This window comes from Carettochelys insculpta, chromosome 12, assembly GCF_033958435.1.
Source record: "Carettochelys insculpta isolate YL-2023 chromosome 12, ASM3395843v1, whole genome shotgun sequence".
In the NCBI taxonomy this organism is placed as follows: domain Eukaryota; kingdom Metazoa; phylum Chordata; order Testudines; family Carettochelyidae; genus Carettochelys; species Carettochelys insculpta.
The window spans coordinates 45,247,491-45,264,220 of record NC_134148.1 but is presented as its reverse complement, the minus strand read 5'-3'; the positions used below and the strand labels follow the sequence as shown (position 1 = coordinate 45,264,220).

Genomic DNA, 16,730 nt, shown 5'->3' with positions numbered 1-16,730 from the left:
CTTTTTTGGTATCTCTTGTTTTGCCTCCTCAATGTTTCTTCCATTAATTTAGTGGTTGTGAAAGATGCTCTATTAGCCTCTTCCATTAATTTAGTGTTTGTGAAAGAAGCTCTATGAGCCTTTGAAGTTCTTTCCTTTGGGATTTTGTCACTGAGTTCAAGAAGGACAGGACTGAATCCTTTGTCTTTAGACAAACACCTCACCAGTTTTTTGTAGTGCTTTGACAAGCTCCAGTTTCTAAACTGATATAATTCATCCTCATTCCAGTGTGATCATGATTAAAGTGGTTTAAAGGGACTTATGTCCAAAGGGCTTATTTCTGTAAATAACCTGAGGAACTAATACTGTTAAAGTGGCACAAAAGCTTTGCGTAGATAACCCCCAAATCAAGGTCACTATCCCAAAGTGTTTACAAAGCAGGACCCAAGTCCTGCAAGACAGTCCATCCAATGGACCCATGTGCACAGAGACTTTGTCTCTTGTTACCTGTGCACAAAGGTGAGAACAGGTGTCAGACTTAGCAAGATCAAGGTCACCTGTTGAATCAAGGGACTGACATTTGCTTACAGTATCTCTAGATTCAGCCTGCAAAATTCAGAAGTAATCTGGTGTACACATCAGTGGTATGTTACAAAGGCAACAAGTATTTTATTGCTGCAAATGGGAAAGGGAACAGTGGCTTATTCTACAAGGCACACAGGGATGTGTCCATGAATTTCTGGTCAAAATCAAACTGAGACTGTCCATTAAAATGCACTCCTAGGGTTATGCCACATCCTTACAAGAATTCCTATGGATTTAAGTTATCAGCCTTTGAATGTCTGTGTGCACATGCTCAGTAGAGATATTAGAGTGCGGAATTGGCAACTAAATTCTCTGCATTTTATCTGTTCTGAGCATGCTCCAGTTCCTCACAAGACGTATGCCCCAGTCTGGATCTGCAGGTCCTGAGCAGCACCCCTGGCAATTGCTTTTCTTGGCAGCCAGGGGCTGCTGAGGCAGTAGACATAGGAAGTGATTGCAGAGAGACTGAGGGTGCGTACGGCAAAGCTATACATGCTGTGTGCGCTATGGATCCTGCTCTGGTGGTGATGGCTGAAATGCAGAGAAAATCTTGGGCCAAACTGAAGAAAGGTAAATGTTTAATCCAATGGCTTGAACTACTGCCTACAGCCACCCCAGAGGAACGGAGATTTGGTGGGTGCTGAAAATTGGGCTGTATAGCATATTAGCCATGAACCCCCTTTGGAGTCCCTTAAAAGACAAGGTCTGAACAGCAACTTTCTGAGTGCTCCTCTAGGAATGAATGCCTCACTGGAACACCACAATGAATTCCAAGGGATTTCCTCTCAGGTGGTTGTCAGAGGCCCAGTGCAGCTATTCGTGATAAAGCATGCTTTCAGAAGGAATGCTTTCAATGAGTGAAAGGAAACTACCAGCATAATGATGTCCGTTATTCAGAAACTGCGAACAAAACACTAGTGAGGCAAAGGACTGCAGCTGTCGTAGTGTTTTCATAACTTTTGTTTAAAAATTGGCTTGCACAATGGTCTTGAACCGCTGCCCTGTTAATGTAATGGTGTCTACATTAGGTGGTACAGAAAGTGGGCTTTCAAGGAACCACATAGGGTAATGTGACAGGTTATCATGATGAAAATTATGAGGTTATATAACAGCTACAAGGGTTTGTTAGCCCAGTATTTTAATAGAACAGTTAATCTCAGAACTGTGTCAGATATGAAAATATACCTAAAAGCTCCACATTCACATCTTCCTTCCTGAGTTTATCTTCTTTGTGAGTGGAAATATGCAAATAAAGAGGGAAAACATGGTTCTGTATTTAAATCACAGAAATGAGAGTTGAGAAATCTAGATTGTATCCCTTGCCTTGCCACAGATGTCCTGTGACCTCAAGCACATTACACAACCGCTCTGGTCTGATGGAAACATGCAGTTTCCAGACAGTTTATGCCTGTGTTTATCATTTATCTGGTATTTTCCATTATGCTGCCTACCATTCCTTTGTATGTGGAATACCAGGCTGCCTCCATGAAGAAAATTAAATACCAAAAAAAAAATGTGGCTGCTTTTTTGAATTGTTTGTCTGTCTCTATATGTCTAACTGCTCAGAGCTAGCAAGAAACTTCCACTCTGACAGGTTATTCCAATGACCACTAAGAGCTTATTGCACCTTTTTCTAAAACAGCTTGGGCTGAGCAAGACAGGACTAGTGTGACCATCGACCAACTGGTCAGCTAAACCCTATACTCCTAAGCCTCTTGCTCAGTTTTGCACAAACACTGTGTCGGACACATCTCACAGGGATTGTTTGTGCCTCAGTTCCTGCACTTGGGACAGAAACTGAAGATCTCACAAAAGTGGCTTTGTTACTTCTGCACAAATAGGTGACCAGTGGGGGGCACAGATGGTCACACACCCCCCAAGATGGGTAACATGCCCTATCAACAACCATAGGCTCAGCGCTCACTGTCAGATGCCTCCCACACTATTTCCTTTCATTTTTCCCTGTCCAGTGCAGAGTGGCTTAGTTTCTGTAGACTAGCTCTGCACCAATCTACTATATCTACCCATTCAGTGTGGGGTCTGCCTCTCCTACTGGAACTATCCATTATGCCAAATACCAGGATCTTGATTTTTCATTTATCATTCATTCTGCAGATATGCGTGAATACCTGTAACTTCTGTTAATGACCTGCAGTTGGTTCTCTTTTGGCTGTATCTTCCTACATAATTCCTCATTGCTGACCTCCTGTATCCATCCCAGTCTCGGGATCTTTCTATAACAATGCCTCTTGAATGCCAATATCCTTCTCATTGAATCTTATGTTATCACCCATGTTTCACATCTGTACAACATGCTGCTGAATACACACATGTTCAAGATGTTCAGCTTGGTTCCTAAGCTAATCGCTTTGCTTTTCCAGATCTTATCCATCGCCTTCAAACTTGTTCTTGCTTTTGCTGTTCTAGTCACTATTTCCTTCTTACCACCTAGATCATATGTTATGTTGCTCCCCAGATACACGAACTTCTCTACGTTCTCTAGTTTGATCCCATCTACACTGACCTTCCTTCTTATTTCCTTATCTCCAAGTACCATTGTTTGTTTTATCAACATGTAATTTGTAATAAGCCCCTCTGAATTTTAATTGCTGAAGCTGGGTGCCCTGACTCTGCTTTCACTCCCCCACCTTCCTGTGCAGCCACAGGTCACCTCTGCCTGCACACCCCAAGCCACAGCAGATTCAGAGCTCTTTAATGCAAAGGCTTCACTGTACACTCTTTCTTCCCACCTGTCAGCTTGGGAAGAGCAGGGTGGTCAGAGGCATTTAGGGAATGAGCATGTAAGGCCACATGTGGCCGGGATGGTATCTTTAGGGCTAGGCCAAGTGCTGTAGGGGGAGGCTAGGGGACGGAGGTATCTACAGAATGGACCGAGTCTGAAGACTGCCTCCCCTGCCAGCTGCAGCATGGAACTGAAGGATGTGGGGAGGGAGAGACTTTGCTGTATTTCAGTTAGGTTTGCTAACCCTCCAGGCAGGGCTGATGCACGTGGGGTATAAGCATAAAGTGTCTCCCAAAACACTCAACAGGCAAAGAGGCACGTGGCCAGCAGGCAGAGCCATCTCATCCATGGGATGTTTCAGGACAACCACCCTAAACCCTTTGCTTTGGGGGCCCTGTGGGGCTTGTGGCAGACCAAAGGGAATAGCCACAAAACATCCCAATCAGAACGATGTAATCTAGAACCCCCTGCCAGCTACAGAATGAATTCATCCTGGCCCCTCTGTCAAGCTGCTGAATGGAGTGATTCTGGCACCCCCACCTTATCTACAGAATCTAGTGGGAACACTTTAACCTCCCTGGACATTCAATAAAGGATTTGAAAGTAGACATCCTTCTACAAAACGACCCTACCACAGGATTGCAGAGGGACACGTGTATTGGAATTCTTTTGCAAGTGTGACAGCTTTAACCTGAGGCTTAATCTATGCTCCACCCAGAGTACAAGGGGGGTTACTTTAGAAGAGGAAAAACTCAATTATCTTATGCATTACAAGGGCAATTTCCCCATCTTTGATATTTGCAGGAATGGCACCCATCCCACCTAACTTAATTTGCTTCTTCCACAGGTCCTGTTAGCAAGAGGTGATTCTCCCCTCCGCTTTGTTTTATTTTTTTTTTTAGTTCCCTCCTTCCCCACTATATAAACTCGTTTCTTATCTCCTCCAATCTAAAAAATTACAAGTAGGTCTTACATAAGAACATAAGAATGGCCATACTGGGTCAGACCAAAGGTCCATCCAGCCCAGCATCCCATCTGCTGATGGTGGCCAATGCCAGGTGCCCCAGAGAAGGAGAACAGAAGACAATGATCAAGTGATTTATCTCCTGCCATCCATCTCCTGCCCTTGTTCTGAAGGCTAGGGCACCATACTTTATCCCTGGCTAATAGCCATTTATGGACCTAACCTGCAAAAATTTATCAAGCTCTTTTTTAAACCCTAATAGAGTCCTGGCCTTCACAGCCTCCTCGGGCAAGGAGTTCCACAGGTTGACTGTGCGCTGTGTGAAGAAAAATTTCTTTTTATTAGTTTTGAACCTACTACCCATCAATTTCATTTGGTGTCCCCTAGTTCTTGTATTATGGGAAAAGGTCAATAATTTTTCTATATTCACTTTCTCCACACCATTCATGATTTTATATACCTCTATCATATCGCCCCTCAATCGCCTCTTTTCCAAACCGAAAAGTCCCAGTCTCTCTAGCCTCTCCCCATATGGGACCCGTTCCAAGCCCCTAATCATCTTAGTCGCCCTTTTCTGAACCTTTTCTAATGCCAATATATCTTTTTTGAGGTGAGGAGACCACATCTGCACGCAGTACTCAAGATGTGGGTGTACCATAGTTTTATATAGGGGAAGTATGATATCTTTTGTCTTATTATCGATCCCTTTTTTAATAATTCCTAACATCCTATTTGCCTTACTAACTGCCGCTGCACACTGCGTGGATGTCTTCAGAGAACTATCCACTATAACTCCAAGATCCCTTTCCTGATCTGTCGTAGCTAAATTTGACCCCATCATGTAGTACGTGTAATTTGGGTTATTTTTTCCAACATGCATTACCTTACACGTACCCACATTAAATTTCATTTGCCATTTTGCTGCCCAATCACTCAGTTTGCTGAGATCTTTTTGTAGTTCTTCACAATCCCTTTTGCTTTTGACTGTCCTGAACAACTTGGTGTCATCTGCAAACTTTGCCACCTCACTGCTTACCTCATTTTCTAGATCATTGATGAACAAGTTGAACAGGATCGGTCCCAGGACTGAGCCCTGGGGAACACCACTAGTTACCCCCCTCCATTGTGAAAATTTACCATTTATTCCAACCCTTTGTTTTCTGTCTTTTAACCAATTCCCGATCCATGAAAGGACCTTTCCTCCTATCCCATGACCACCTAATTTACATAAAAGCCTTTGGTGTGGGACCGTGTCAAAGGCTTTCTGGAAATCTAGGTATATTATGTCCACTGGGTGCCCCTTGTCCGCATGTTTATTAACCCCTTCAAAGAATTCTAATAGATTAGACAGACACGACTTCCCTCTGCAGAAACCATGCTGACTTTTGCCCAACAATTCGTGCTCTTCTATGTGCCTTGCAATTTTACTCTTTACTAGTGTTTCTACTAATTTGCCTGGTACTGATGTTAAACTTATCGGTCTATAATTGCCAGGATCTCCTCTAGAGCCTTTTTTAAATATTGGTGTTATATTGGCCGTCTTCCAGTCATTTGGTACCAAAGTGGATTTAAAGGATAGGTTACAAACCACTGTTAATAACTCCGCAATTTCACATTTGAGTTCTTCAGAGCCCTTGGGTGAATACCGTCTGGTCCTGGAGACTTGTTACTATTCAGCTTATCAATTAACTCCAAAACCTCCTCTAATGTCACTTCAATCTGGGAGAGTTCCTCAGATTTGTCACCTAAAAAGGCTGGCTCAGATTTAGGAACCTCTGTAACATCCTCAGCCGTGAAGACTGAAGCAAAGAAATCATTTAATCGCTCCGCAATGGCACTGTCTTCCTTGATCACTCCTTTTATATCTTTATCGTCCAAGGGCCCCACTGCTTTTTTAGCAGGCTTCCTGCTTCTAATGCATTTAAAAAACATTCTACTATCGTTTTTTGAATTTTTGGCTAGCTGTTCCTCAAACTCTTTTTTGGCTTTTCTTACTACATTATGACACTTAATTTGGGAGTGTTTATGTTCCTTTCTATTTTCCTCACTATTTTCCTCTTACCCACGAAAACTCATTACCTAATAAAATAAATTAGTTAGTCTTTAAGGTGCTACAGGACTGCTTGTTTTTCTACAGAATCGTGTGACCCTAACCCTCATCCCGCTGCAGAACGGAGTATGCCTGATCCCCCCAGCTGCAAAGTGCAGAAGCCCTGAAGCTTTCCTTCGCGTGAACACCCCCCACGCTATAGAATGGAGTATTCCTAACCTCCCCCCCCGCGGGGGAATGGCGTTTTCATAACCTCCCCCCCCCCAGCGGGGGAATGGCGTATTCCTAACCTCCCCCCCCCCGCAGCGGGGGAATGGCGTATTCCTAACCTCCCCCCCCCCCCAGCGGGGGAATGGCGTATTCCTAACCTCCCCCCCCCGCAGCGGGGGAATGGCGTATTCCTAACCTCCCCCCCCGCAGCTGCAGAAAGCAGAACTCTTGACCACCCTCGTCAGCGGCAGAATAAGTTCGCAGTGAGTCGGCGATAGTGTTGCAATAGTTACCCCCGACCTAGAATAGAAGGGCCCGCACAGCCCTGCAGCGCCGCCTTTACGTATCCTATCACCTCACCGGCCCGGCCCGGCCCAGCACGGGGCGAAGGGCGGGGGCGGGGGCGGGGGCGGAAATAACCTGTCGTCACTTCCTCCCGAGGCCTTCAGCCAACGGAGAAGCTGCACTCTGGAGAGGTGGGTTGGCGCCAAATGCGGAGGCAGCCGGGCGCGCGGGGGCCCAGGAGCGGGCTGGAGCGGGCTGGCCCGCGCTGCGCGGCTGGGACAGGTGAGGGCAGCGGGGCCCCGCGCCGACAGAAGCAGTTCCGTGGACGTGGCTCCTGCTAGCTGGCGCCCCCTGAGCCGGGTCCTCGCCGTAAATGCCTCGGGGGGTAGGGCAGTGGGGGGCGGGGGCGGGTAAGAGCGGAGGGGGGCTGGGAGCGGAGCTGGGGGGGTAAGAGCGGAGGGGGGCTGGGAGCGGAGCTGAGGGAGGGGTAAGAGCGGAGGGGGGCTGGGAGCGGAGCTGGGGGGGGTGAGAGCGGAGGGGGGCTGGGAGCGGACCTGGGGGGGGGTGAGAGCGGAGGGGGGCTGGGAGCGGAGCTGGGGGGGTAAGAGCGGAGGGGGGCTGGGAGCGGAGCTGGGGGGGTAAGAGCGGAGGGGGGCTGGGAGCGGAGCTGGGGTGGGTGAGAGCGGAGGGGGCTGGGAGCGGAGCTGGGGTGGGTGAGAGCGGAGGGGGCTGGGAGCGGAGCTGGGGTGGGTGAGAGCGGAGGGGGGCTAGGAGCGGAGCTGAGGGAGGGGTAAGAGCGGAGGGGGGCTAAGAGCGGAGCTGGGGGGGGTGAGAGCGGAGGGGGGGCTGGGAGCGGAGCTGGGGGGGTGAGAGCGGAGGGGGGCTGGGAGAGGAGCTGAGGGTGGGTGAGAGCGGAGGGGGGCTAGGAGCGGAGCTGAGGGAGGGGTAAGAGCGGAGGGGGGCTAAGAGCGGAGCTGGGGTGGGTAAGAGCGGAGGGGGGCTGGGAGCGGAGCTGAGGGAGGGTGAGAGCGGAGGGGGGCTGGGAGCGGAGCTGAGGGAGGGTTAAGAGCGGAGGGGGGCTGGGAGCGGAGCTGAGGGAGGGTTAAGAGCGGAGGGGGGCTGGGAGCGGAGCTGAGGGAGGGTTAAGAGCGGAGGGGGGCTGGGAGCGGAGCTGAGGGAGGGCTAAGAGCGGAGGGGGGCTAAGAGCGGAGGGGGGCTGGGAGCGGAGCTGAGGGAGGGGTAATAGCGGAGGGGGGCTAAGAGCGGAGCTGGGGGGGGTAAGAGCGGAGGGGGGCTGGGAGCGGAGCTGGGGGGGTGAGAGCGGAGGGGGGCTGGGAGCGGAGCTGGGGTGGGTGAGAGCGGAGGGGGGCTGGGAGCGGAGCTGGGGTGGGTGAGAGCGGAGGGGGGCTGGGAGCGGAGCTGGGGTGGGTGAGAGCGGAGGGGGGCTAGGAGCGGAGCTGAGGGAGGGGTAAGAGCGGAGGGGGGCTAAGAGCGGAGCTGGGGGGGGTGAGAGCGGAGGGGGGCTGGGAGCGGAGCTGAGGGAGGGGTAAGAGCAGAGGGGGGCTGGGAGCGGACCTGGGGGGGGGTGAGAGCGGAGGGGGGCTGGGAGCGGACCTGGGGGGGGGTGAGAGCGGAGGCGGGCTGGGAGCGGAGCTGGGGGGGTAAGAGCGGAGGGGGCTGGGAGCGGAGCTGGGGTGGGTGAGAGCGGAGGGGGGCTAGGAGCGGAGCTGAGGGAGGGGTAAGAGCGGAGGGGGGCTAAGAGCGGAGCTGGGGGGGGTGAGAGCGGAGGGGGGCTGGGAGCGGAGCTGAGGGAGGGTGAGAGCGGAGGGGGGCTGGGAGCGGAGCTGAGGGAGGGTGAGAGCGGAGGGGGGCTGGGAGCGGAGCTGAGGGAGGGTTAAGAGCGGAGGGGGGCTGGGAGCGGAGCTGAGGGAGGGGTAAGAGCGGAGCTGGGGGGGGTAAGAGCGGAGGGGGGCTGGGAGCGGAGCTGGGGGGGTGAGAGCGGAGGGGGGCTGGGAGCGGAGCTGGGGGGGTAAGAGCGGAGGGGGGCTGGGAGCGGAGCTGGGGGGGGTAAAAGCGGAGGGGGGCTGGGAGCGGAGCTGGGGGGGCTGAGAGCGGAGGGGGCTGAGAGCGGAGGGGGGCTGGGAGCGGAGCTGGGGGGGGTGAGAGCGGAGGGGGGCTGGGAGCGGAGCTGGGGTGGGTGAGAGCGGAGGGGGGCTGGGAGCGGAGCTGAGGGAGGGGTAAGAGCGGAGGGGGGCTAAGAGCGGAGCTGGGGGGGGTGAGAGCGGAGGGGGGCTGGGAGCGGAGCTGAGGGAGGGGTGAGAGCGGAGGGGGGCTGGGAGCGGACCTGGGGGGGGGTGAGAGCGGAGGGGGGCTGGGAGCGGAGCTGGGGGGGTAAGAGCGGAGGGGGGCTGGGAGCGGAGCTGGGGGGGTAAGAGCGGAGGGGGCTGGGAGCGGAGCTGGGGTGGGTGAGAGCGGAGGGGGGCTAGGAGCGGAGCTGAGGGAGGGGTAAGAGCGGAGGGGGGCTAAGAGCGGAGCTGGGGGGGGTGAGAGCGGAGGGGGGCTGGGAGCGGAGCTGAGGGAGGGTGAGAGCGGAGGGGGGCTGGGAGCGGAGCTGAGGGAGGGGTAAGAGCGGAGGGGGGCTGGGAGCGGAGCTGAGGGAGGGGTAAGAGCGGAGCTGGGGGGGGTAAGAGCGGAGGGGGGCTGGGAGCGGAGCTGGGGGGGTGAGAGCGGAGGGGGGCTGGGAGCGGAGCTGGGGGGCTGGGAGCGGAGGGGGGCTGGGAGCGGAGCTGGGGGGGGTGAGAGCGGAGGGGGCTGGGAGCGGAGCTGGGGGGGTGAGAGGGGAGGGGGGCTAGGAGCGGAGCTGGGGGGGTGAGAGCGGAGGGGGGCTGGGAGCGGAGCTGGGGGGGGTGAGAGCGGAGGGGGGCTGGGAGCGGAGCTGGGGGGGGGTTAAGAGCGGAGGGGGGCTGGGAGCGGAGCTGAGGGAGGGGTAAGAGCGGAGCTGGGGGGGGTAAGAGCGGAGGGGGGCTGGGAGCGGAGCTGGGGGGGTGAGAGCGGAGGGGGGCTGGGAGCGGAGCTGGGGGGGTAAGAGCGGAGGGGGGCTGGGAGCGGAGCTGGGGGGGGTAAAAGCGGAGGGGGGCTGGGAGCGGAGCTGGGGGGGCTGAGAGCGGAGGGGGCTGAGAGCGGAGGGGGGCTGGGAGCGGAGCTGGGGGGGGTGAGAGCGGAGGGGGGCTGGGAGCGGAGCTGGGGTGGGTGAGAGCGGAGGGGGGCTGGGAGCGGAGCTGAGGGAGGGGTAAGAGCGGAGGGGGGCTAAGAGCGGAGCTGGGGGGGGTGAGAGCGGAGGGGGGCTGGGAGCGGAGCTGAGGGAGGGGTGAGAGCGGAGGGGGGCTGGGAGCGGACCTGGGGGGGGGTGAGAGCGGAGGGGGGCTGGGAGCGGAGCTGGGGGGGTAAGAGCGGAGGGGGGCTGGGAGCGGAGCTGGGGGGGTAAGAGCGGAGGGGGCTGGGAGCGGAGCTGGGGTGGGTGAGAGCGGAGGGGGGCTAGGAGCGGAGCTGAGGGAGGGGTAAGAGCGGAGGGGGGCTAAGAGCGGAGCTGGGGGGGGTGAGAGCGGAGGGGGGCTGGGAGCGGAGCTGAGGGAGGGTGAGAGCGGAGGGGGGCTGGGAGCGGAGCTGAGGGAGGGGTAAGAGCGGAGGGGGGCTGGGAGCGGAGCTGAGGGAGGGGTAAGAGCGGAGCTGGGGGGGGTAAGAGCGGAGGGGGGCTGGGAGCGGAGCTGGGGGGGTGAGAGCGGAGGGGGGCTGGGAGCGGAGCTGGGGGGCTGGGAGCGGAGGGGGGCTGGGAGCGGAGCTGGGGGGGGTGAGAGCGGAGGGGGCTGGGAGCGGAGCTGGGGGGGTGAGAGGGGAGGGGGGCTAGGAGCGGAGCTGGGGGGGTGAGAGCGGAGGGGGGCTGGGAGCGGAGCTGGGGGGGGTGAGAGCGGAGGGGGGCTGGGAGCGGAGCTGGGGGGGGGTAAGAGCGGAGGGAGCTGGAGCGGAGCTGGGGGGGGTAAGAATGGAGGGGAGCTGGGGCAAAGGGGGTAAGAGTAGAGGGGGCAGGAGCGGAGCTGGGGGGGTAAGAGCGGAGGGGGGCAGGAGCGGAGCTGGGGGGGTAAGAGCGGAGGGGGGCTGGGAGCGGAGCTGGGGGGGTAAGAGCGGAGGGGGCTGGAGCGGAGCTGGGGGAGGGGTGAGAGCGGAGGGGGCTGGAGCGGAGCTGGGGGAGGGGTGAGAGCGGAGGGGGCTGGAGCGGAGCTGGGGGAGGGGTGAGAGCGGAGGGGGGCTGGGAGCGGAGCTGGGGGAGGGGTGAGAGCGGAGGGGGCTGGAGCGGAGCTGGGGGAGGGGTGAGAGCGGAGGGGGGCTGGAGCGGAGCTGAGGGGGGTTAAGGGCAGAGGAGGGCTGGGAGCGGAGCTGGGGGGGTAAGAATGGAGGGGGGCTGGGGCAAAGGGGGTAAGGGCGGAGGGGGGCTGGGAGTGGAGCTGAGGGAGGGTAAGGGCAGAGGGGGGCTGGAGCGGGGCTGGGGGGTAAGAGTGGAGGGGGGTTGGGGGCGAAGGTGGTAAGAGCGGAGGGGACTGGGGCGAGGGGCTGGGAGTGGAGCTGAGGGGATAAGGGTGGAGAGGAACTGAGGGTTACCCCAAAAACGAAGAACCGCTGCCCCAGTCATGTCTCAGTTTCAGGGAGCGCTTTGTGGGAGGAGGAGCTGTGAAATCTGCCAGCAGTTTGGCTATGGCCCATCTACTCGCCTTTCCTGATGTCTGCGGGAGGGGGGAGAGACGTTAAACCAGTCCTTCTGCTTATGCCGGAGCAAGAGAAGTTAAAAAGCCACATATCTTGAAATAAAACCAAATGAAAGGCCTGTGTAACCTAAAGCTTTTTTTGTATTTCATAGTGATGGATACTTTTTCAAGAGCTACATTAGATAAGTACCCAAGCCATTTCAGCTTGGCATAATGACAGCTGTACTTTATTGGTCACTCGCTAATAACGTCTTCAATTGGAAGTGTGCTGTATAGTCACTTACCTGTACATAACACCTTTCATCATGAAATATGCCATAGCACTTTGCAGTTCAACAAACTTAAATGTCCTTTTGTTCACCAGCTCTGCTTACTCTTAAATTAGTCCATTATGTATGTATCTTACGGTCTTATTTTTAAAATGATCACTGACAAGAATCTTTCCCAATATTGAGACTAGGCTTAACTGGTTGTAGTAGCCACATTTAAAAAATGTTAATACAGTCATACCCTGAGATATACCCATTCGGGTTATGAGAATTCAGGTTTACGAGGAGTTTGATTTAAAACCCCTACCTCATCTTACAAGGCATTTCCTCGAATTCACAAGGACCAATTTCAATTTTGTGCACCTCAGCGGGATGCAGATGCCTTGTAGCAGGAGAGAGACTGCAGCTTCAGGCAACTGCTGCCCGCAGCTGCATCCTGTCTGGCGCGTTTCTCCGCAGTGCCCGGCGGCTGTTTCCCAGAGCCCCCGGCCCAGCCTTGACCTGTGGCTGGTCTGGCTCTCTGCCTTAGCTCTGCAGCTGTGGCGTGCGCCAGCTTAGCCAGCGGCTGCAGGCTCCCAGGTGCTCCCACAAGATGTGGCTGCTGGGTGTGCAGCCCATACCGACCCTGCCTTTGCCGCTCGCTCCCCAGGCAGCTGCTGCCCACCTTACGCAGCTGTGCCTCAGGCGCCACTTGCTGCCTGTGGCGTTCCTTTGCATTTAGCACCTTGGCCGCTGCTGGCAGGGCTTCTCCACCACGCAGCCCCGCACGATTGAGGCGTTGCCTCTTGCCAGCTGGGGGCCTCCTGTGCCTGCCTAGCTTTCCACATGGCCAGCCCCTGACACCGCCCGCTCCCGCTTAACCTAAGCTGTGCTCAAGCCGGGCTGCCTCCATGTGCCCCTCCGTGCCCTACTCTGCCCTGCCTGCTCCCTAGCACCAGCCCCGCTTCTGCAGCCGTGGCCAGCTACCCAGCTTTGTGCCCCGCTCCCAGACGCTTTTCAATTTCCATTCCCCTGTCTCTGCAGGTAAACAGACATATTGTAGAGTAATTAATGAAGGGAAAATGCCTTTTTAGGTTGTGTTATGATAAGTAAAGTTAACTATTGAAGTGATTGTATTCATTTTAATGGGATTTGGTGGTGTTTTAGCGTAAATAGGTGTAAAATTTGGGGCTCAGGAATGCATAACATTTTTTCCCATTGAAATTAATGGTAATTACATTTTCGACTTACAAGAATTCACCCTAAGAGGAGTTTTTCAGGAACGAATTACCCTCATAAGGTGGAGGAGGACTGTATCTCAGCTTTCAAGAAAGTTTAAATTCTTTCTTTGTTGAATTGAACAACATAGTAAAAGTTGTAACTGGTTATTCTTACGCGTGTCATCTGACTTTTTTTTTTTCTTTTTAAGATGGCTTTCTTGCTCACTGTAACTCATTTAACCTTTCCTATTATGATAATGGGATGAATGTTATGGTCATGTTAGGGAAGCAATATATATAATCTGATCGTTAGCACCCTTACAGTCCACGCATGCAATCATCAATGGCAGTGTAGTACATCACACTTTTCAAAAAATAGCTTGCAGGTGGCAAAATTTCTAAAAGCGTGCTTAATTTGAAACTGTAGGAGAGTTTGTGTAGCTAGTGGTATTTGTCATGTAATGCCTTAAATCCTCTCTCTTTGAATAGCATGGCCACTCTTCCACAGAACAACCTCCAGAAGCAGCTAGAGCTTCATTCAGCAAAAGGAACTTACAATAAACTAGCTCTTCCAAAACACAAAGCAGCGTAAGTATCAACCAGGCTTGTTGCTCATCATGAAAAGTAACAAAGAAAAGCACATGGTTGTCAACACTTGGAGTTAGAGTTCTTGTCCTTTTTGTTTACACTTTCTCTGCTGAAAGCTGATGCAGAAAATTAAACAGAGGGTCTGATTCTGGATATTTTTAAAAAATTCTGTGTCTGCTAAATAAAATGGATTGTGTGGGTGCCCATAAGTGGGGCCAAGATAGGGTTCTTGCTTAATTGACCTGGAAAAATTAAACTCACTATAAGGGAACTAAAAGATAATTGAATCTGGATCACTCTGGCGACAGCCTCCTTTATGCTGTTTGAGTTTCAAAGTATGAAATATGTGTTTATTGGTATTGAAACAAACTTCTTAACACCTGAGTTGTGTTCAAAGCAAAAGTTGTGCTATTAAAGGCCAAACACCCTAATCTGCAGAGATTTTGCGAGCACCCATAACTTCCACTCTGTTGTGAGAGATCCTTGTGTGTGCTGCATCTTGGAACATGTGGGTAAAATGAATTCAGATACAGTAAACTCTTTCATATCTGGTAAGTTGCTGGGTATTCAAATATTCTGATTAATAGAGACCAGCTGGGGAGAGGCAAAGGCAGGGGTCGGTGCCCCCCCCGCCATAAGAAAGTTCACCCTCTGCCCTCCAGTGCTGACTCCTACTCAACTGCTGCCCCATCACTTTGTTGGTGGGCACAGTGCGGAGCTACTTGTGGGGCTTGCACGTGGCCACGCTGCACAGGGAGCTGTTCTGGGCAGTGGACATCAGATGGGAGAGCAGAGGAACCTGCTGGCTGCGCACACATGCAGCACTGAGTGGGCCAGAGTTGCTTGCATGCCCAGTTCTGATCTCTAGCAGAGTAAGAAGGGGAAGCGTTGTAATGGCTCAGGGTTTGCTTGGGTTATGCTGGTTATTTGACAGTTACGGTTGATCAATAGTGGATAAAACAGAGTTTACTGTAGATCATTGTGGACATAAATCATAATCTATGGCATCTAGGGTGATGTATTGAAATAAAATATACCGTAATATTTTAAAGCCAAAATGCTTGTGTGCACGACTCAAGATATATAGCGTTCAGAAAAAATACCAATATATTCCAGTACAAATAGCTTCTCAGTTATGTCAAATATGCACTTTGATATTTTGTGTGAAGTGATGTTAGAAACGTAGCTTGCTTTTCTTCTGTCCCCACCTCAAAAAAAGTTGATTTTGCAATGTTAAAATTATGAAAAAATACATTTTATTTTGCAGCTGTTTCACTTTCAAGAGGAAAACTGTTCTAGGTAATGTTGTATCTGTAGACTGTTTAACAAAGAGCTCTGGATTGAAGGAGAAGGATGTTAATATTTCCCAGACTAAACCTGTTGCATCTTTGCCCACACTGAAGGATAAGCAGATAAAAATCAATGACCTCTTTGAGAAGACATCCAAACAACAGGAAATACGACAACTTTGCCCAAACTGGGTATCATTAAATTCTTTGGAATGTTCCCAGCAGGTTTTGACTGATTTACCTCATAGAAAGGAAGAAAATGTAAGCAAGAAATCATGTGATTCTCCTTCCCAGAAAGTAGAGCATAATTGTTCAGATAACTCTGTTATTACTATAGAAGATGACTGGGATGACCTAGATGACTTTGATATATCTGTAAAAGAAAAGAACAGCTCAAAACCATTACTTTTATCCCCTAAAAACCAGACTGTAAAATCCAGCAAGACACTTCAAGTACCCAGTTCTTCTTCAGTTAGATTACCTAGGGCACCCAGGACTGTGAACAATGAGCAACGACTGTCAAAATGTTATCCTTCTGAGAACAATGAAAAATCACTGAATGACAAAAAGCTACCTCAGTCAAACAGTTCTTTGATTTGTATTGATGTTTCATATCCTGATGATTGTAAAAGGCTTTTGGGTGAAGATCTCCAAGAGAAAAAGGTGCCCACAGAGACTATACTGGATAACAAAAAAGAAGACACTCATACAGGTAGTGCATTCTTTTAATGTATTTTATATGTAATATTTAAAATTGGCCTAGTGTCATAGACTTAGAGCAATATTTTCAGGTCTTTGTACTAAGTTCCAGATTCTCAGAAGTGCTGAGCTCTCATAACTCTAATTAAAATCAGATAAGGGAGCTGAAAATCAGGGTTTAAATGTGTAATGCTTATAGATTTTTATGGATTTTGTTGTAGAAAGTGCCATCATAGCTAGTTAGAACAGCTGTTTGACAATGGACTTTCACTCCTGGGGAAAAAACAGTAAGCCTCATAATTAGGGCCCTACTAAATTCACAGTCCATTTTGGTCAATTCTGTGGTCATAAGATTCTAAAAATCATAAATTTAATTTCAGGTATTTAATCCTGAAATTTCATCGCATTGTAATTGTAAGGGTCTTGACCCAAAAAGGAGTTGGGGAAGGGATATGGGGTGGTTCTTAAGAATGTTGTGGAGCATAATGCAGTACAGCTGCTGTTGGTGGCTCTGCCTTCATAGCTGGGATCCCAGCAAGCAGCCAGTGTTCTCCAGCTGCCTCGCTCTGAAGGCAGCAGCACAGAAGTAAGGACAGTATGGTATTGGTATCCTTACTTCTGCGCTACTGCTGGAGGGACACTGCCTTCAGAGCTGGGTGACCAGCCAACAGCTGCCACTTTCTGGCCATGCGGCTCTGAAGACTCTGCAGACGTAAGGGTGGCAGTACTGCAGTTCCCCTGAAATAACCTTGCAACCCTTCTGCCAACTCTCTTTTGGGTCAGGACTTTCAAAAGAGAAACACTGCTCTTCCTCTGTGAAATCTGTATTGTACAGGGTAACAGCACGCAAGACTTGATTCCACAGGCCATGAAGCAGTTTTCATGACCAAGAGGTTGGTGGAGCCCAAGGTTCCCTTTAAGTTGCATGGCCATGCAGCCGCGCATAAGCCTGTGCAGGGGTTCAGGAATGTCATGCATGCAACTGGAGGAATGGTGGTGCCAGTATATCGGAGTGAGCAAACTTTTTATGTCAGGACCCACGTCTCATCCCTGCAAGTAGCATGGCCCCTGCAACGTCTCCAATATAATCCTGACCAACAGAAATTTTGATTA

General features: G+C 52.2%; 1 protein-coding gene across 4 annotated transcripts in view; it reads left to right on the top strand.

The window, feature by feature from the left end:
- The first annotated feature begins 6,993 nt into the window (after positions 1-6,993).
- The window catches only part of BLM (BLM RecQ like helicase), a 44,682-nt gene continuing 34,945 nt past the window's right edge, over positions 6,994-16,730 (top strand). The window contains exons 1-4 of one of the 4 annotated variants that reach the window (XM_075007093.1): positions 6,994-7,007; positions 13,531-13,629; positions 14,897-15,179; positions 15,345-15,630. In XM_075007093.1, coding sequence (XP_074863194.1) covers positions 13,532-13,629; positions 14,897-15,179; positions 15,345-15,630 — 667 coding nt within the window. In that variant the 5' untranslated portion in view covers positions 6,994-7,007; position 13,531. Of the gene's footprint in view, positions 7,008-7,030; positions 7,099-13,530; positions 13,630-14,896; positions 15,631-16,730 lie in introns of those variants that run through there. The other 3 variants (XM_075007091.1, XM_075007092.1, XM_075007094.1) reach the window with 3 other exon arrangements.